At 29.8% G+C, this 22912-nt stretch overlaps 2 protein-coding genes across 3 annotated transcripts in view; one reads left to right on the plus strand and one right to left on the minus strand.

Moving 5' to 3' along the window:
- The window catches only part of LOC145277841 (protein GVQW3-like), a 115610-nt gene that overhangs the window by 22580 nt on the left and 70118 nt on the right, over positions 1-22912 (minus strand). The window lies entirely within an intron of this gene.
- The window catches only part of LOC145277840 (serine/threonine-protein kinase PAK 2-like), a 299605-nt gene continuing 292866 nt past the window's right edge, over positions 16174-22912 (plus strand). Inside the window, exon 1 of the mRNA XM_080129778.1 lies at positions 16174-16668. Within this exon, the coding sequence (XP_079985904.1) occupies positions 16628-16668 (41 nt within the window). The 5' untranslated portion in view covers positions 16174-16627. The remainder of the gene's footprint in view (positions 16669-22912) is intronic.

A 22912-nucleotide genomic window follows, 5' to 3' on the forward strand; every position in this document is an offset into this window, starting at 1 on the left:
AGTAAACAGTTAATATGATTAAACAGTGTTGATATGATTGAACAGTTAATATGATTAAACAGTTAATATGATTAAACAGTGTTGATATGATTGAACAGTGTTGATATGAGTAAACAGTATTAATATGATTAAACAGTGTTAATATGATTAAACAGTGTTGATATGATTAAACAGTTAATATGATTAAACAGTTAATATGATTAAACAGTGTTGAAATGATTGAACAGTGTTGATATGATTAAACAGTGTTGATATGATTAAACAGTGTTAATATGATTAAACAGTGTTAATATGATTAAACAGTGTTGATATGATTAAACAGTGTTGATATGATTAAACAGTGTTGATATGATTAAACAGTGTTAATATGATTAAACAGTGTTGATATGATTGAACAGTTAATATGATTAAACAGTGTTAATATGATTAAAAAGTGTTGATATGATTAAACAGTGTTGATATGATTAAACAGTGTTAATATGATTAAACAGTGTTGATATGATTGAACAGTTAATATGATTAAACAGTGTTAATATGATTAAAAAGTGTTAATATGATTAAACAGTGTTGATATGATTAAACAGTGTTGATATGATTAAACAGTTAATATAGTTAAACAGTTAATATGATTAAACAGTGTTGATATGATTGAACAGTTAATATGATTAAACAGTTAATATGATTAAACAGTGTTGATATGATTGAACAGTGTTGATATGAGTAAACAGTATTAATATGATTTAACAGTGTTAATATGATTAAACAGTGTTGATATGATTAAACAGTTAATATGATTAAACAGTTAATATGATTAAACAGTGTTGATATGATTGAACAGTGTTGATATGATTAAACAGTGTTGATATGATTAAACAGTGTTGATATGATTAAACAGTGTTGATATGATTAAACAGTGTTGATATGATTAAACAGTGTTGATATGATTAAACAGTGTTGATATGATTAAACAGTGTTGATATGATTGAACAGTGTTAATATGATTAAACAGTGTTGATATGATTAAACAGTGTTAATATGATTAAACAGTGTTAATATGATTAAACAGTGTTGATATGATTAAACAGTGTTGATATGATTAAACAGTGTTAATATGATTAAACAGTGTTAATATGATTAAACAGTGTTGATATGATTAAACAGTGTTGATATGATTAAACAGTGTTGATATGATTAAACAGTTAATATGATTAAACAGTTAATATGATTAAACAGTGTTGATATGATTGAACAGTTAATATGATTAAACAGTGTTAATATGATTAAACAGTGTTGATATGATTGAACAGTGTTAATATGATTAAACAGTGTTGATATGATTAAACAGTGTTGATATGATTAAACAGTGTTAATATGATTAAACAGTGTTGATATGATTGAACAGTGTTGATATGATTAAACAGTGTTGATATGATTAAACAGTGTTAATATGATTAAACAGTGTTGATATGATTGAACAGTGTTAATATGATTAAACAGTGTTGATATGATTAAACAGTGTTGATATGATTGAACAGTGTTGATATGATTAAACAGTGTTGATATGATTAAACAGTGTTGATATGATTGAACAGTGTTAATATGATTAAACAGTGTTGATATGATTAAACAGTGTTGATATGATTAAACAGTGTTAATATGATCAAACAGTGTTAATATGATTAAACAGTGTTGATATGATTAAACAGTGTTGATATGATTAAACAGTGTTGATATGATTAAACAGTGTTAATATGATTAAACAGTGTTGATATGATTAAACAGTGTTGATATGATTAAACAGTGTTGATATGATTAAACAGTGTTGATATGATTAAACAGTGTTAATATGATTAAACAGTGTTGATATGATTACACAGTGTTAATATGATTAAACAGTGTTAATATGATTAAACAGTGTTGATATGATTGAACAGTGTTAATATGATCAAACAGTGTTGATATGATTAAACAGTGTTGATATGATTAAACAGTGTTGATATGATTGAACAGTGTTGATATGAGTAAACAGTATTAATATGATTAAACAGTGTTAATATGATTAAACAGTGTTGATATGATTAAACAGTTAATATGATTAAACAGTTAATATGATTAAACAGTGTTGATATGATTGAACAGTGTTGATATGATTAAACAGTGTTGATATGATTAAACAGTGTTAATATGATTAAACAGTGTTAATATGATTAAACAGTGTTAATATGATTAAACAGTGTTGATATGATTAAACAGTGTTGATATGATTAAACAGTGTTAATATGATTAAACAGTGTTGATATGATTGAACAGTTAATATGATTAAACAGTGTTAATATGATTAAAAAGTGTTAATATGATTAAACAGTGTTGATATGATTAAACAGTGTTAATATGATTAAACAGTGTTGATATGATTGAACAGTTAATATGATTAAACAGTGTTAATATGATTAAACAGTGTTAATATGATTAAAAAGTGTTAATATGATTAAACAGTGTTGATATGATTAAACAGTGTTAATATGATTAAACAGTGTTGATATGATTAAACAGTTAATATAGTTAAACAGTTAATATGATTAAACAGTGTTGATATGATTGAACAGTTAATATGATTAAACAGTTAATATGATTAAACAGTGTTGATATGATTGAACAGTGTTGATATGAGTAAACAGTATTAATATGATTTAACAGTATTAATATGATTTAACAGTGTTAATATGATTAAACAGTGTTGATATGATTAAACAGTTAATATGATTAAACAGTTAATATGATTAAACAGTGTTGATATGATTGAACAGTGTTGATATGATTGAACAGTGTTGATATGATTAAACAGTGTTGATATGATTAAACAGTGTTGATATGATTAAACAGTGTTGATATGATTGAACAGTGTTAATATGATTAAACAGTGTTAATATGATTAAACAGTGTTAATATGATTAAACAGTGTTAATATGATTAAACAGTGTTAATATGATTAAACAGTGTTAATATGATTAAACAGTGTTGATATGATTAAACAGTGTTGATATGATTAAACAGTGTTAATATGATTAAAAAGTGTTAATATGATTAAACAGTGTTGATATGATTGAACATTGTTAATATGATTAAACAGTGTTGATATGATTAAACAGTGTTAATATGATTAAACAGTGTTGATATGATTAAACAGTGTTGATATGATTAAACAGTGTTGATATGATTAAACAGTTAATATGATTAAACAGTTAATATGATTAAACAGTGTTGATATGATTGAACAGTTAATATGATTAAACAGTGTTAATATGATTAAACAGTGTTGATATGATTGAACAGTGTTAATATGATTAAACAGTGTTGATATGATTAAACAGTGTTAATATGATTAAACAGTGTTGATATGATTAAACAGTCTTAATATGATTAAACAGTGTTGATATGATTGAACAGTGTTGATATGATTAAACAGTGTTGATATGATTAAACAGTGTTGATATGATTAAACAGTGTTAATATGATTAAACAGTGTTGATATGATTGAACAGTGTTAATATGATTAAACAGTGTTGATATGATTAAACAGTGTTGATATGATTAAACAGTGTTGATATGATTAAACAGTGTTAATATGATTAAACAGTGTTGATATGATTAAACAGTGTTGATATGATTAAACAGTGTTGATATGATTAAACAGTGTTGATATGATTAAACAGTGTTGATATGATTAAACAGTGTTGATATGATTAAACAGTGTTGATATGATCAAACAGTGTTGATATGATCAAACAGTGTTGATATGATTAAACAGTGTTGATATGATTAAACAGTGTTAATATGATTAAACAGTGTTAATATGATTAAACAGTGTTAATATGATTAAACAGTGTTAATATGATTAAACAGACCTAGTGCTCAGATCAGCTGGAGAAATATACACGATTATAGGTCATTAGAGCCTTCCATATGCACTCACAGGTCACCACTATTTCAAAGTACTTCTCTTCTAACATGTGATCATTTTTAGTATTGTGAACCTGTTCTATGATATCCCAACTAGAATTTGATGAGCCATGTTGAAACTTTAATAAAGAAGACTATCACCAAAATTTAGACAAGCTGTTACATGTAAATGGCCAAGATCTTATCTGTTTTGGTTTTTAGATATATATTAGGTTTTGTTTCATCCATTGGTGTCCTACTGTGTGTATACATATACAAAAATATACACGCACACTCACACACACACACATATATATAATGATTGTATTGCTGTGGTTTCTTAGGTGGTTTCTTTGGTGTTTATAACACTCCAGAACGAGTAGAACTGAATCAGTGTATAATTTTCTTTATTTATAAAAACATTATTGGCTACATATATGCATCAGCTGTGATGTCTTTCAAAATCACGCGTCATCAGACCACTGGTTTCAACTCTGCTAATATGAAATACACTTTGTTTTTTTATTTTTATTTTTTTTTTTTTTAGTTTAAAACTATTTACAGAAAGAAATCAACAGGTTATTTGATATCACACAGTACGTAAAAAGTTTAATCTTATAGCCATTGTAACTAATTCTTTGTAAAGGCAACGGAAGTCATGTTCTACTTTCATTAATCACTAAGCACACGTACACACACATACAATCGTGTGTGCACATTTGTTGTTTTTAGTATTTAATATTTTATTTATGTTTAATATTTTATTTGTTGTTTAATATTTTATTTGTTGATTAATATTTGATTTATTATCGTTAATTTTTTTTTATTTAATATTTTATTTGTTGTTTAATATTTTATTTATTATCGTTAATTTTTTTATTTAATATTTTATTTGTTGTTTAATATTTTTTATATTTAATTTTTTATTTGTAGTTTAATTTTTTAGTCGATTAACTTTTTATTTGTTGTTTAATATTTTATTATTTTATATTATTTGTGGTTTGCATTGTCAGAGTGGATACACTTTATTGCACTGTAGGGGGCCATGTCAACTAAGTATTTTTTTTGTTGCAACCAATGTGTTAAACTTGCATTTTAAGAAATAGACCATTATTAAATCAGAATAATTGTCTACAAAATTTAATGCATCCCTGAAGTTTTCTCTGCCGATCAGTTTCATGGGACTATTCAAGTCACAATCTACCAGTGGTAAGATTTTCATGACCTTCTTGTCTGCCATCTTATTTTGGTACTTTGCCATTTTACCTTGTGTACAAACGTCGCAGTTTGTCAAGTTTTTGGAAGTTTTTATTTTCATTCTGTCAACCACATTCGGAAACTTTTTGATATCTGGAATATTGCAGTGCCATTTCTGTAAATCATGGCAGACGGTTTTGATGGGACTGCACTGTTTAAATAATATAGTCTTTCATTTTCTTTAATGTTTTCTTTACAGTTCCATTCAGGTACACCAGTTTTGATTTATTGAAGCTAAAGTTTATATTTGCACCTTGCTTAGTGGTGGCTTGTACAGAAAATATAGTTTGTTTAAATTTCAGAAATGTTTTCCGAAATAGAGAAACAAAGTTTACCTTTATTATTCCTTAGCGAGATTTTAGCATCGCCTCTCTTTAAAATAATATCGTTTACTCGAGTGCCATCAGCTAACTCTAGAAAATGACTCTGAGGGTTAAAGTTTAGATCAAAATTGATAAAATCTGATTTCTTCGTAATTACATGTGCCATAGCTCCTCAATCATCCAGAAAGTTGTTACTGTTTGTTGAAGTGTCAAACGTACATGAAAATAAAAACGCATGTTCACTAACGGAGCTCTCCATATTTTTAATAGAGTCCCCCTTTGAAATTTTTGTATCTACATCGAAAACTCTTGTGGTTGAGTCCTCCACAATTATAGCAAATAATATTCTTCCTTTTGTTGTGAGAAAAATTGTCTTTGGAAAAGTTGCGGTTTTTATTTGAGGTAAAGGTATAATTTGATTTTGGTGTTTTTAAGTGGGCATTTTTAAATTTCATGATATTTGTAGATTCGTTTTTTTCTGTGATCATTTTTCTCGGTTTCCTCGTAACTCCTAAGTGATACCTTTTAGTCATAAAAGTCATGGGTTTTTCTTCTTGAGTTATCACGATAGTAAACGGCTTAAAATCACTTGGAAACCCCTTAAGGACCACGGAGATTAACAAACTGTCGCTAATATCTCCGCCAGACATTTTTAATGAATTTGCTATTGTTTTAGCTCTTATAATATAATCTGTAATCGTCTCAGCTTCCATATGTTTTAGAGATGTCAGTTCAGTATATAAAGAGATAATTTTATCTTTTCCTTTCGATAAATAATTCTCTCTTAATATGTTCAATACTTTGCAAGGTTTCTCACATTAACAGAAATAGACTTCCTCATTAATTCTGTATTAATTCCGCAAAGGCAATTGCATTCTTTTGAATAAACTCAGGGTCTTTTCTGTTTCACGTTGTGCTTTGGATTTGTAAATATCCTAAAAATTTCACTTGTCACAATTAGAATTTTCATCTAAGTAAAGTCTTCCACTGGATCCATAGCCTCTTGAATTGGAAGCCATGTTTAATTTCCAAAGAGTTTTTGGTGGGTAGCTATTCTATACATGTCCTGGAGATGAAGAATTTTCAGTGGGTAGCTGTTCTGTGCAGGTCCTGGACTTTATAATTTTGTGGGTAAAGAGCAAAAGATCCTTCTTGTGTTGACACAAAAAAATTATGTGCTAGAATGTTAAAAGATTCAATTTTTATGGAGCAATTCTGGTTTCTGATTGGCTGATAGCAGAACATGGTTCAATTTGATTCTTCAGTTTTTATCGGCAGCATTTATAAATAGAATCTCCCAACTTTCAAGGATCATACCCCCATAGTATATCAAAAATATTGCAACATATATAGAATGTAGGCATGTTTCTTGAAACTCAATAAAAAAGCTGAATATATAGACTTAATCTGGTAATTGCTGATGCTACAAGGTCAACAGTTACTTCCATTACATGTTCTTTGGCTATCTACAATATATGTTCCATTTATTTGCCACATCAACGAAGTGATGAGCTATTCTGAAGAATAATGTGATCTATTTTACAATTAAAAGCTGAACCCAAGCACAGAATAAGAAGAAAAGGTGGAAGTTATTAAGCTGTTGCGTTTTCAGACAACAAAGGTTTTGTAAGCGATTGACAAATTAGAACGGGTGAATCTGGCTAGTGGAGATGAATTTATCAGGACGAAATGTCAAGCTTTAGCCACTGTATTCAAGAACTGGTGTTTTCTTGTTTGATTACCTGGTATGGCTTGCTACTTCAAATAAACGTAAGTAAAGCACTACAGAGTCCTTCATCCCAACCAGATTTCTCACGTCAAGGCTGGCATGTAATTTGTTTCAAATTACAGGCAGAAAGGACTTGCATTTCGCTGAAATTTTTTCGATCAACTCATGGATAAAATTTCACAAAGACTTCAGGAATGGTTTTTAAAACATGAATGATTTTAAATCAAAATATGGGTTTGTAATATGAAAGCTCAGAAACAGTAAAAAGCATACTACATTTTCTGCTATTGAATGTGTAAATTATAAGATGAAACACACTTGTTGATTTATATCCAAGCATAGCTGTTGCACTCACAATTGTAACATATTGCCAGTTACAGTGGCGTCCTGTGACCGCAGTTTCTCTGAAATGAAACTAATTAAAAACTTTTTTTGGAACACCATGTCTTTGGAAAAACTAACTCACTTATCTGTGAGTGAACATGAACTAAGCCGAGAAATTACCACAGAAAATTTAGTACAACAGTTTGCCACAGAGAAAGCCAAGAAAGTGAAATTTTAATTACAAGATTGGTTATACAATTTCTTTTCAATTCTTAGTTCATTTTTCATAAAATATGCATATTTTTTGGCTAAAATTTTCTTCCTATTGAACAAACTTTTTTGAGATTGACAACATAGTTTACATATCAAAAGGGTATTTTTTACATATGAATATTTTTGCAATGGTTTCACGGACTTTTTTTTAAATATTTCATGAATATTTAAGTATCACATGCATTTTAGTACACAGCACACATACAAATTAACATATAGTTTTCATAAAAATATTTTTATCTGATTTTTGTTTACAATCCAATAAAATATAAATCAAAGCAAACTTAAAAAGACCAGCTTTTTCACTATTTACCATCCAATAAAATATAAATTAACAAACAATTAAAAAGCCTTTTCATTATTTATCATCCAAATAAATATAAATTATAAAACTCTTAAAAGGACTTGTTTGCCTTTTTATTATTTATCATCCGATCTATATATATGAATTCGTATCCCTGTCGGTTTGTTTGTTAGTTGGTTTGTTCACATTAATTTACGCTTTCATTTAGCATGATTCTTGCAAAATATACAATTAAGAGGCCACCTCATTTGCATATTACATTAAGGAAAATCTATTTTATTAAATAGCGATATGTTAGTTAATGTTTCTAGCGAGAGACTTATTTTCAGTGTTGTATTTAAAATTGTTGTTTAATAAACTTTAAAACAATTTAATTGATCATATATTTAATTTAATTTATTTGGAATTATTTCCGACACCGACATTTTTGTTTTTTAAAGATGTAGAGTTATTTCTCCTTGGAAACTTTGAAAAATAAAAAGAACAAACTCTTCACCAAATAAAATAATTTGGTAATCTCAATAAGTTTCTAGCTTGAAAAAATAATTCCGTGGAGACAGAAAAATGTCTGTGTTTTTTTGTTTTTTTAAATAATCAAACAAAAAAAAACACTTACAAATAAACTGAAACGACTTCATTTGTTTGCTTTTTATTATTCTTAAAATGGCTATACAGAAACTTTGACCATTTCGACTTCAAACTTGAGCCCCACTTGTAGAAACAAAAAAATCAAATCAAAGAAGCCCCTGCCCCCCCAAAAAAAAAGCAAAACGAAAATTTACTTCATTTACGAAACAGAAAAAAAGCCAGTGAAAAAAGTGCCTTTACAAAAAATAAAACAAACAAAAAAACAAACGCATATTATGCACACGTTAATGTTGATACAGTTATTTTTTCAGGTTCATAAAGTCAGAAGTTGTCTTAGAATAGTGGGAAAAATAGATACCTAATTATGTTTTCCCTTCATTCGCATTTCAGGTTCAAGCCTGGGGGGGGGGAGGGGCGCTCATTGCTATTTTTATTGAAACAAAAGTTGTTTTGATCTATTTTTATTTATTCATTTTTTAGAGGGGTTCTTTTCAATGCACGGACAACAAAAAGTGCTCATTATCCGGATAATAGTTTCTTCTCTTTGTATCCATTCTGCCAAAATATCTGGTGGAGAGGGTATCACGTACTTCTTTTTTTAAAAGATTACATTTACATGTTTTTATCTGTTTTTTATTTTTTAAATTGTTGTAGGGGTGTCAATGTTGCCCAGGATGAAAATGATTAATATCCTTAGGTGTGTCCAAATGAATTTATTATGAATCCGGGCAATACCTGATACCAGTGCTAGTAAAATATCAATTAACACACAGTTAAATAGACCTGCTTGCCTTTTCATTATTCAACATCCAATAACATATTAATTAACACACACTATAGTAGACACGCTTGGCTTCATTATTTACCACACAATAAAATATAAATTAACACATACTTAAATAGAACTGCTTGCCTTTTCATTATTTACCATCTAATAAAATATAAATTAACACTCACTTAAAAAGATCTCTTGGCCATTTCATTATTTACCATCTAATAAAATATAAATTAACACACACTTAAATAGACCTGCTATCCTTTTCATTATTTACCATCCAATAAAATATAAATTAACACACACTTAAATATACCTCTTGGCCTTTCCATTATTTACCATAAAATATAAATTAACACACACTTAAAAAGACCTGCTTGCCTTTTCATTATTTACCATCTAATAAAATATAAATTAACACTCTGATTGCCTTTTCATTAATTGCCATCAAATAAAATATAAATTAACACACACTTAAATAGAACTTCTTGCCTTCTCATTATTTACCATCTAATAAAATATAAATTAACACACACTAAAATTGACCTGAGCACCTTCTCATTATTTACCATCCAATAAAATATAAATTAACACACTTAAATAGGTTTGCTTGCCTTTTCATTATTTACCATCTAATAAAATATAAATTAACACTCTGATTGCCTTTTCATTAATTGCCATCAAATAAAATATAAATTAACACACACTTAAATAGAACTTCTTGCCTTCTCATTATTTACCATCTAATAAAATATAAATTAACACACACTAAAATTGACCTGAGCACCTTCTCATTATTTACCATCCAATAAAATATAAATTAACACACTTAAATAGGTTTGCTTGCCTTTTCATTATTTACCATCTAATAAAATATAAATTAACACACACTTAAATAGACCTGCTTGCCTTTTCATTATTTACCATCTAATAAAATATAAATTAACACTCACTTAAAAAGATCTCTTGGCCTTTTCATTATTTACCATCCCATAAAATATAAATTAACACACACTTAAATAGACCTGCTTGCCTTCTCATTATTCACCATCCAATAAAATATAAATTAACACACACTTAAATAGACCTGTTTGCCTTTTCATTATTTACCATCCAATTAAATATAAATTAACACACACTTAAATAGACCTGCTTGCCTTCTCATTATTCACCATCCAATAAAATATAAATTAACACACACTTAAATAGACCTGCTTGCCTTTTCATTATCTACCATCCAATAAAATATAAATTAACACACTTAAATAGACCTGTTTGCCTTTTCATTATCTACCATCCAATAAAATATAAATTAACACACTTAAATAGACCTGTTTGCCTTTTCATCATTTACCATCTAATAAAATATAAATTAACACACACTTAAATAGACCTGCTTGCCTTCTCATTATTTACCATCCAATAAAATATAAATTAACACTCACTTAAATAGAACATCTTGCCTTCTCATCTAATAAAATATAACTTAACACTCACTTTAAAAGATCTCTTGGCCTTTTCATTATGTACCATCCAATAAAATATAAATTAACACTCACTTAAAAAGACCTGCTTGCCTTTTCATTATTTACAATCTAATAAAATATAAATTAACACTCACTTACCTAGATGTGCTTGGCCTTTTCATTATTTACCATCCAAAAAAATATACATTAACACTCACTTAAAAGACCTGCTTGCCTTATCATTATTTACCATCCAATAAAATATAAATTAACACTCACTTAAATGGAACTTCTTGCCTTCTCATTATTTACCATCTAATAAAATATAACTTAACACTCACTTTAAAAGATCTCTTGGCCTTTTCATTAGTTACCATCTAATAAAATATAAATTAACACTCACTTTAAAAGATCTCTTGGCCTTTTCATTATGTACCATCCAATAAAATATAAATTAACACTCACTTAAAAAGACCTGCTTGCCTTTTCATTATTTACAATCTAATAAAATAAAAATTAACACACACTTAAAAAGACCTGCTTGACATTTTCATTATTTGCCATACAAGAACATATAAATTAACACACATTTAAATAGAACTGCTGGGTATTTTCATTATTTACCATCTAATAAAATATAAATTAACACTCACTTAAAAATACCTGTTTGCCTTTTCATTATTTACCATACAATAAAATATAAATAAACACTCACTAAAATAGACCTGCTTGCCTTTTCTTTATTTACCATCCAATAAAATATAAATTACCACACACTTAAATAGACCCATTTGGTCTTTTCATTATTTACCATTTAATAAATATAAATTAACACACACTTAAATAGACCTGCTTGCCTTCTCATTATTTACCATCCAATAAAATATAAATTACCACACACTTAAATAGACCCATTTGGTCTTTTCATTATTTACCATCTAATAAAATATAAATTAACACACACTTAAATAGACCTGTTTGCCTTCTCATTATTTACCATCCAATAAAATATAAATTAACACTCACTTAAAATACCTGCTTTCCTTTTCATTATTTACTATCCAATAAAATATAAATTAGCATACACTTTAATAGAACTACTTGGGGTTTACATTATTTACCATCCAATAAAATATAAATTAACACACATTTAAATAGACCTGCTTGCCTTTTCATTATTTACAATACGATAAAATATAAATTAACACACACTTAAATAGAACTGCTTGGCATTTTAATTATTTACAATCTAATAAAATATAAATTAACACACACTTAAATAGAACCGCTTGGAATTGTCATTATTAACCATCCAATAAAATATTAATTAACACACACTAAAATAGACCTGCTTGGCATTGTCATTATTTACCATCTAATAAAATATAAATTAACACACTGATTGCCTTTTCATTAATTACCCTCTAATGAAATATAAATTAACACACACTTAAATAGACCTGCTTGCCTTTTCATTATTTACCATCTAATAAAATATAAATTAACACACACTTGAATTGACCTCAGCACCTTCTCATTATTTACCATCTAATAAAATATAAATTAACACACACTTAAAAAGACCTGCTTGCCTTTTCATTATTTACCATCTAATAAAATATAAATTAACACTCACTTAAAAAGATCTCTTGGCCTTTTCATTATTTACCATCCCATAAAATATAAATTAACACACTTAAATAGACCTGCTTGCCTTTTCATTATTTACCATCCAATAAAATATAAATTAACACACACTTAAATAGAAGTGCTTGACCTTTTTAATATTTACCATCAAATAAAATATAAATTAACACTCACTTAAATGACCTGCTTGCCTTCTCATTATCTACCATCCAATAAAATATAAATTAACACACACTTAAATAGACCTGTTTGCCTTTTCATTATTTACCATCCAATTAAATATAAATTAACACACACTTAAATAGAACTGCTTGCCTTTTCATTATCTACCATCCAATAAAATATAAATTAACACACTTAAATAGACCTGCTTGCCTTTTCATCATTTACCATCTAATAAAATATAAATTAACACACACTTAGATAGAACTGCTTGCCTTTTCATTATTTACCATCCAATAAAATATAAATTAACACACACTTAAATAGAAGTGCTTGACCTTTTCATTATTTACCATCAAATAAAATATAAATTAACACTCACTTAAATGACCTGCTTGCCTTCTCATTATTTACCATCCAATAAAATATAAATTAACACACTGATTGCCTTTTCATTAATTACCCTCTAATGAAATATAAATTAACACACACTTAAATAGACCTGCTTGCCTTTTCATTATTTACCATCTAATAAAATATAAATTAACACACACTTGAATTGACCTCAGCACCTTCTCATTATTTACCATCTAATAAAATATAAATTAACACACACTTAGATAGAACTGCTTGCCTTTTCATTATTTACCATCCAATAAAATATAAATTAACACACACTTAAATAGAACTGCTTGCCTTTTCATTATTTACCATCCAATAAAATATAAATTAACACACACTTAAATAGAACTGCTTGCCTTTTCATTATCTACCATCCAATAAAATATAAATTAACACACACTTAAATAGAACTGCTTGCCTTTTCATTATTTACCATCCAATAAAATATAAATTAACACACACTTAAATAGAACTGCTTGCCTTTTCATTATCTACCATCCAATAAAATATAAATTAACACACACTTAAATAGACCTGCTTGCCTTTTCATTATCTACCATCCAATAAAATATAAATTAACACACTTAAATAGACCTGCTTGCCTTTTCATCATTTACCATCTAATAAAATATAAATTAACACACACTTAAATAGAACTGCTTGCCTTTTCATTATCTACCATCCAATAAAATATAAATTAACACACACTTAAATAGAACTGCTTGCCTTTTCATTATTTACCATCCAATAAAATATAAATTAACACACACTTAAATAGAACTGCTTGCCTTTTCATTATCTACCATCCAATAAAATATAAATTAACACACACTTAAATAGAACTGCTTGCCTTTTCATTATTTACCATCCAATAAAATATAAATTAACACACACTTAAATAGAACTGCTTGCCTTTTCATTATCTACCATCCAATAAAATATAAATTAACACACTTAAATAGACCTGCTTGCCTTTTCATTATTTACCATCCAATAAAATATAAATTAACACACACTTAAATAGACCTCCTTTGCATTTTCATTATTTACCATCTAATAAAATATAAATTAACACACACTTAAATAGACCTGCTTTGCATTTTCATTAGTTACCATCTAATAAAATATAAATTAACACACTTAAATAGGTTTGCTTGCCTTTTCATTATTTACCATCCAATAAAATATAAATTAACACACACTTAAATAGACCTGCTTGCATTTTCATTATTTACCATCCAATAAAATATAAATTAACACACACTTAAATAGACCTGCTTGCCTTTTCATTATTTACCATCCAATAAAATATAAATTAACACACACTTAAATAGACCTCCTTTGCATTTTCATTAGTTACCATCTAATAAAATATAAATTAACACACTTAAATAGGTTTGCTTGCCTTTTCATTATTTACCATCCAATAAAATATAAATTAACACACACTTAAATAGACCTGCTTGCCTTTTCATTATTTACCATCTAATAAAATATAAATTAACACACACTTAAAAAGACCTGCTTGGCCTTTTCATTATTTACCATCCAATAAAATATAAATCAACACACACTTAAAAACGCTTGCTTTCCTGTTCATTATTTACCATCCAATTAAATATAAATTAACACACACTTAAATAGACCTCCTTTGCATTTTCATTATTTACCATCTAATAAAATATAAATAAACACACACTTAAAAAGACCTGCTTGCCATTTCATTATTTACCATCCAATAAAATATAAATTAACACACTTAAATAGACCTGTTTGCCTTTTAATTATTTACCATCTAATAAAATATAAATTAACACTCACTTAAATAGAACTGCTTGGCCTTTTCATTATTTACCATCCAATAAAATATTAATTAACACACACTTAAATAGACCTCCTTTGCATTTTCATTATTTACCATCTAATAAAATATAAATTAACACACACTTAGATAGACCTGCTTGCCTTTTCATTATTTACCATCCAATAAAATAGTTTCATCAGAAGTTTCATGACAGTTGAAATATGCATTGAATCCTAGTTTAGCATTAAAATCTCCTAACAGTGAATAAAAACTTTATGAGTTTAGTCTTTTAGATGTTCAAAGAATAGATCAATTTTAACATCACTGGTGTCAGCAGAATTTCAGTCATCCTCAGTGTGATGACTATCATTCTCTCTCAGACAATTCTGTAGTCAATCAAGTTTTTCAAAGATAAGAGAATCATAGCAACACCTCGTCTATGAAGATTGTTTCGCCTATTAGAATGGATTTTTTCTTCAAAAGCATTTTTTCTTTACTTCAATTCAAGTAAATTAATCTTTAAATACATTATTTCACACAAGTTATTGAGCTTATATTCGTCTTGCAATGGGCGTACATTCCAAAAATCGATATTTAAAGAGATTTGTTTCACTTTTTATCTAAGTTTTTTTTTTTTTTTTTTTTTTTTTTTTACTCCTGATGGTTCACCTGAACTCGAGGTAGATTGTTTTGCTGTGTCATCCCGGATTATGCTGAAGTATTTGCTGAAAATGCATCTTCGACGTTGAATTAGTATACGGTTCATCAATACTTGTACACTTTTCTGGTTCGTTACTCATTGGAGGATTTTCCTGCTGTTAAAAATAATCTGCAGCATTTTAGCGTATTCTCTGTACCAAAGTATCTGTTTGTCAATCATCGCTATAGGAAATATAATTATAAGCATAGAGAGATTTTTGTTCAAGGTTTATCTTAGAGATAATTATTCATTATGCAGACGTTGTATTTTGTTAATCCCATGATACTGGGATATATGGATACCAGTCATGGATGCTACAAATAAGCCATTTTGGAAAGGTGCTACTATCTACAATACATTGTATGGTTTAAATAGTAGAGCAAATTAGACTTTCAAGCCTTGGTTGTGCTAATCTAGAAGAAGGGAGAACTTTGAAATGACACCTATGATCAGGTCGCTCCTTAGCATGTGGTGAACTGCGCACCTGCACTGACATTACTTGGTGAGAAAGTAGGTCTTCTTCTTCTTAACCAGTTCAGAAGAAGTGCAGTTGAGATTGTGCAACACTGCTTCGTCACAGAGTCTGTCGGGACATACAGGTGGTACCCACTGCCTATCGAGAGAGACTGAAAGGAGGTGCTGTTTTTAACGCAGATATCTATTTTTAGTCATTATTTCTTTTTATTAAAACACTAACACTAAATATTGTGAATAACAAAGTCTGTTACACAATTAAAATGAGTCAGTTTGATAGTCATGTTGACTAACTGTGCGGTTGGCTTTCAGCTCTATTGGCATAACCTGTTTTTTTAGTTTCGCCTTTGAATAATTACTAACTTCTATTTTTAGACGATCTGCAAGTTGACATCTCGGATTAAAAAAAAATAAAAGTTCCTAGTGGAGAGATTTTATTATTAACTGTGAATCAATCGACATGGCATTCAGAACAGACAACCAAACATCTGAAGATGGCAGGTAAGTTTAATGTATGTATGTATGTATGTATGTATGTATGTATGTATGTATGTATATCTCTATCTCTTTCTCTCTCTCTCTGTATATATATATATATATATATATATATATATATATATATATATATATATATATATTCAGTAATGTGATTGATAATTTAAAATTCAAATTAGAATTAAATTAAAAATCCGTTTCACAATGATTGAAAGGTATGTATGTTGTTGTTGTTCCTTCTTGTGAAACGGATTTTTAATTTAATTCTAATTTGAATTTTAAATTATCAATCACATTACTGAATATTAAATTAGCTCTAGGATATTTACATATCGAGCTTATTATATATCTAAATTACAACGATCACTTTTTCTTTTCCTGTATTTTAATTAAACTAGTAATTTAACTATTACATTAAAATACACTCTGCTCTTTAGACTATTGTTCTAATCTCCTTTAAATTTATATATATATATATATATATATATATATATATATATATATATATATATATATATATATATATATAATTATTTCCACAGTCAAACAACATTGCAGCTCACAAGAGCCATGACAACAACAAACCGAAAGTCCATAACTCGAATTTTGTTCTCATTTGGGCTCATCAGTTAGACATATTCAAACTATATATATATATATATATATATATATATATATATATATATATATATATAATGTTATCAAATAGTAAATCTTTAACAAAAACAAACTTATAAAAATAAGAAAAGGTCAACATTATGCCATGGCATAAAGAGATTTTTTCTTAATTTTCCCCTTAACTTTTCCTTATTATTCTGATATAATAAACTTATATATGATTTTTATTCGTCATCTTTCATTTATAATATGAAAAATATATAAAGATTTATATCTTTTTTCTATTTGTTGACATATAGGAATACTAAATGCCTTTAAAAAGATTTTTTTCTAAAATAACAAAATTGTCGGCCGTTCTTTGATCCTATTTTTGAGAGTTGAAAGGTAAGTATGTACAGCGAGGTAGGGTAGGGGGTTAACAAGGAAAAACAGAGTAGAGTCAATGAGATGAAGAAATGTTTACATATGAGTCGATTCGTGTATTCATACCAGCATCTTCACACACACACACACACACACACACACACACACACACACCTATATATTAATATGCATATATACATATAATATTCACCCCTCTCACCTGACCTGCGACAGTCTCAATGTAGTCTACCTAATATATTGCACCAGATGCATGAAGCGAAACTACACGAGGGAAACAGGCCGGGAGTTCTGCCTATGACTCAACAACCACAAGCAAATAATCAGAGACAAATCCACACAGCACACAGTAGCAATAATGCACTACACCCTCTCAAACCACAGCAATATAAAATGCATCTTTATAGCTTCCAACTTTCGGACACAACAAAAAAAAGACAATATGCAAAGAAACTCTTTCTGAAACTCAACAGTCAACACCCATATCTCCGGTTTCAACTACGATTTGGGACCGCTAAATGAGTATTGTTCTTATAAAACTTAAACCGACCAAAAACATTTTCCTACAGGGCACAGGGAGGGCAGAATGAGTATGCACGGTAGAAGAATGGATTAGCGTTCCTCACTAGGAGTTTTTCTTTTGTTTTTGTAATGCTTTGTTTTTTTTTTTTTATTTATTTATTTTTTTATTTTTTAGTTTCCATATATTTTGATTTTCACTATATATTTAATTGTATTTTCTGAGTACGCATCCGCATGTACACAAATGTGGGTGTGTTACTCATTCCTTCCTCGCAAACCTTATATACTATAGTACCTCTCTTTGAAAATATAAGGGATAATATTTATTATTATTATTATTATTATTATTATTATTATTATTATTATTATTATTACTGTCATTTAACTCCTTGTTTAAGCACTGCAATATATCTAACTTTGAGTTTTACTTCGAGCATCTCTGATTACTCTAACTGATATATTGAGCTTCCAATTATCGTGATAGCTTCTAATTTAAAAATAATGCTTTTTCCTTTATATTTGTCATTTTATGTATGTATGTGTGTATGCAAGTATGTATGGGTATATATGTGTATATACGAGTGTGAATAGGTGTGGCAGAAGAGAGGGAGGGAGAGACGTACGGAAATATAGACGGACAGAGAAATGTTAGATATCAAATAGCACAAAATCTAAGAGGTTTTCACTGATATCTTATTGTTTGAGCAAAAATAAAAATAAAATAAAGTAAATAAAAATAAAAATAAAGACGAATACTCTTAGTTTACTGTTTTTAAAACAATATATGTTTGTATATATCTATTAATTATATGCAGCCTATATATTAGAATCTACAGTAAGCGGTTGAAATAAATGAATTTTATGTTTTATTGTTAACTAGCATTTCAGCCCAGCGTTGCCCGGGTGTTTGGAGGTGTGTGTTGAGCAAAAAAAAAAAAAAAAAAAAAAAAAGTGGTAGTAGGAAGGCAGGCAAGCTCGAGCCCGTATCGCAAAGGAGGAAAAGAATGGGGAAAAAACGTGACGTCTTTGCTGTTACAACCACCGCCGGCGCCAAACCTGACGTAGGTTTTCATTAAGGCTAGACAATCGAAAAGAGAGGATGACTTTCGAAAATATCGGCGAAAAAAGCGACCCCCCCCCCTGTAGAAAAGTGCCCAGTTGAAGGTGAAGATATTGATGTTTTTCGCCAATTTTTCGATATTTGTTGTCTGAAAGGAACTTCAAAACGATACTGATCTAGTAAAAATCCGTCACCTCTGTCGAAAGTTTTAGGCAGACATGCAAACATACATACATACAAACATTTATATATTGGTAACTCAAATTTTCGACCCAAACCGATTAAAAAGCTTGCCCTATCTCTGAATACCCTTTATGTAAAATTTCAAATGTTTAGACTAGAAATTGTCTGAGTAATTTGGTAGAGACCGAAGCGGTCAATTTTTAAAAAAATTTAACCCCTATTATGACCTCTTAACATTTATTGTTTTGGGCTCAAATCAAGTTATTAAGTTAGATCCATGTCCAAGGAAACTATATCTAAAATTTCAAGTGTTTCAATCGTTGGCTTTGACCCCTTAACAGTCAAATTTCTGGCCGAAAACCGATCACATAGATTTTCCCAAATCTCGGTACCCTGCATATCAAATTTCGAGTCTGTAGACTGAAAATTGACAGAGTTATTGTCTAGGGAAATTATAACGATTGTATGATCCGGCACCATTTATAACGATGACCGATACCTCACCAGGCACACCGGGCACACGGGCCTCCTTAACCTCGTCAGATTCCACCCGATGTGGCAGGTGTTCTTTGATCGTACCTTGTCTCGTTACAAGTTGGCCTGTTGATCGTCCTTACCCACTGTGTTTTCATGGAGGGTGTCTTGCCTCTCGATGGAATCATTTTTCTTTCCATGTGTTGGTAGTCTCCGGGTACATCAATCACTCCGCTGGTCCTTGCAGCTTGCTGCAAAATTAAGAGTCCTCACCACAAACAAACAGAACTCCGGTTTATAACAGTAACAACTATTTATTGTTTTCATTACTTCATACTGTCTAATTTGATGCGACTGACTATAGCAGTGAATGATGTAAGACCAGACCAGTAAAGTCACAGAGTTCCCATTAACACAGGCTTGTTCCCATCATAACATCAGGCCCTGAATGGCTCCCAAATTGGGAGCGCTTGACAAGCCCAGCCGTTCGGGTTTGCTGGCTACAACTCTTCTCTTTTTAGAATTCATTTTTCTAAATCCAACCCCTTTTTCCCCACCTCTCCTTCAGAGAGTGGTTACAAACACCTTTCTTTCTTCCTCTTAGAGCTTATCTCTACCAAACCTCAACTCCCATTTGCACTGAAGTGTTTCTACTTATTATCAAATTAGGGGCAATTTGTCACTCCAAGTCGAACAATGCTTGGCGGCGACCCTCACCCCAAGCTGTCAGCTGGGCCTCTTTCATATCGCTCAACAGAGGGTTTAAAAACAACATTTTCGTTGTTAACAGCAATGAGATAAAACAATTATTATTTGTTTTTTTCTTTCTGACAAAATCCCATCAAACAACATCAAACCATCATCATCATCATCATCATCATCATCATTAGAAATCTGCTGTGCGAATTCCACTGAATTTGTGTCGACTAGCAAGGTCACTCGGCATCGCCCGGTTCCCATCGGATCACAAAATGTACACAGACAGACAGACACACAGACACGTTTACTTTTATAGATATACTAGCATGGGTGCCCGGCGTTGCCCGGGTGTTTGGAGGTGTATGCTGAGTAAAAAAAAAAAAACGGTCAATTTTTTAAAACTTTGACCCCTATTATGACCCCTTAACATTTATTGTTTTGGGCTCAAATCAAGTTATTAAGTTAGATCCATGTCCAAGAAACCTGTACTTAAAATTTCAAGTTTTTAGACCCCAAATTGTCGGAGGAGTTTGGTAGAGTTCTCAAAGGTCAAATCGTTGAACTTTGATCCCTTAACAGCTAAATTTCTGGCTGAAAACCAATCACATAGATTTTCCCAAATCTCAGTACCCTGTATATCAAATTTCGAGTCTGTAGACTAAAAATTGGCAGAGTTATTGCGTAGGGAAATGCACACAGACAGACAGACACACAGATACGTTCACTTTTATAGATATATAGATAGATAGATATAGCTTTAATCAGTAGAATATCGACCTCTCTGTTTGTCTTAATTCGATTTTGTTGTGATTTTCGGAAGTTGATTCTCTCTCTCTATCTCTCTCTCTCTCTCTCTCTCTCTATATATATATATATATATATATATATATATATATATATATATATATATATACTAGCATTTCAACCCAACACACACACAGACACTTTCACTGTTATAAATATACTAGCATGGGTGCCGGCGTTGCCCGGGTGTTTGGATGTGTATGTTGAGCAAAAAAAAAAAAGTGGTAGTAGGAAGGCCGGCTCGAACCCGTACTGCAAAGGAGGAAAAGAACGGGGTAAAACCTAACGTTTATGATGTTACGACCACCGCCAAACCAGAAGCGACAATTTTTTAAATTAAGGCTAGACAATCTAAAGGAAAGGATAACTTTAAAAAATATCGACAAAAAAAGTGACCCCCCCCCCGTAGAAAAGTGCCTAGTTTAAGGGGAAGATATTAATTTTTCGATATTTGTCGTATGGAAGGTCAAACTTTAAAACGATACTGATCTTGGTAAAATCCGTCGCCTCTATTGAAAGTTTACGGCAGACATGCAAACATACATACATACATACGTACATTTATATATTGGTAACTAAAAATTTTCGACCCAAACTGATGAAAAAGCTTGCCCTATCTCTGAATACCCTTTATGTAAAATTTCAAATATTTAGACCAGAAATTGAGTAATTTGGAAGAAACCGCAGAGGTCAATTTTTTTTAACTTTGACCTCTATTATGACCCCTTAAAATTTATTGTTTTGGGCTCAAATCAAGTTATTAAGTTAGATCCATGTCCAAGGAAACTATATCTAAAATTTCAAGTGCTTAGACCCAAAATTGTCGGAGGAATTTGGGAGAGTTCTCAAAGGTCAAATCGTTGAACTTTGACCCCTTAATCAACAAATTTCTGGCTAAAACCGATCACATCGATTTTCTTAAATCTCAGTACCCTGTATTTCAAATTTCGAGTCTGTAGACTAAAAATTGACAGAGTTATTGCGTAGGGAAATGTACACACACACACACACACTCACACAGACACGTTAACTTTTATAAATATATATATATATATATATATATATGATGTATGTGTGTATGCATATATATGTGTGTGTGCATGTACATTTACATGCGTCAGCATGCGAGTGTGTATGTATATATCTGTGTGTGTGCACGTGTCAGTGTGCGTGTGTGTATATACAAGTGTGAGTGTGTGTGCATGAACGTATGAGTTCAGATATGGATGGGAAGCAAATAAAATTAACATATCAACTTTAAAAAACAAGGTAGCGGCAGCCGTATGCGCGAACATGTGTGTGTGAGGGTGAGCGAGCGGGATACATAAAATCCAACCAAACAAGATGTTACCCTTGCAGCCCGTCCCATACCTAGAGCCATAATAAATTTATGATTACAATGAGAATTACCAGCTTTTTGTCAGTACTTCGCACTTATCTGTCTATATCTGTTCATCATTCTCCGCGTGCACATACGTCTATAAACGGGTGTGTGCATATTCTGTGTGT

This window comes from Euprymna scolopes, chromosome 6, assembly GCF_053919585.1.
Source record: "Euprymna scolopes isolate OS-2025 chromosome 6, ASM5391958v1, whole genome shotgun sequence".
NCBI classification, from domain to species: Eukaryota; Metazoa; Mollusca; class Cephalopoda; order Sepiida; family Sepiolidae; genus Euprymna; species Euprymna scolopes.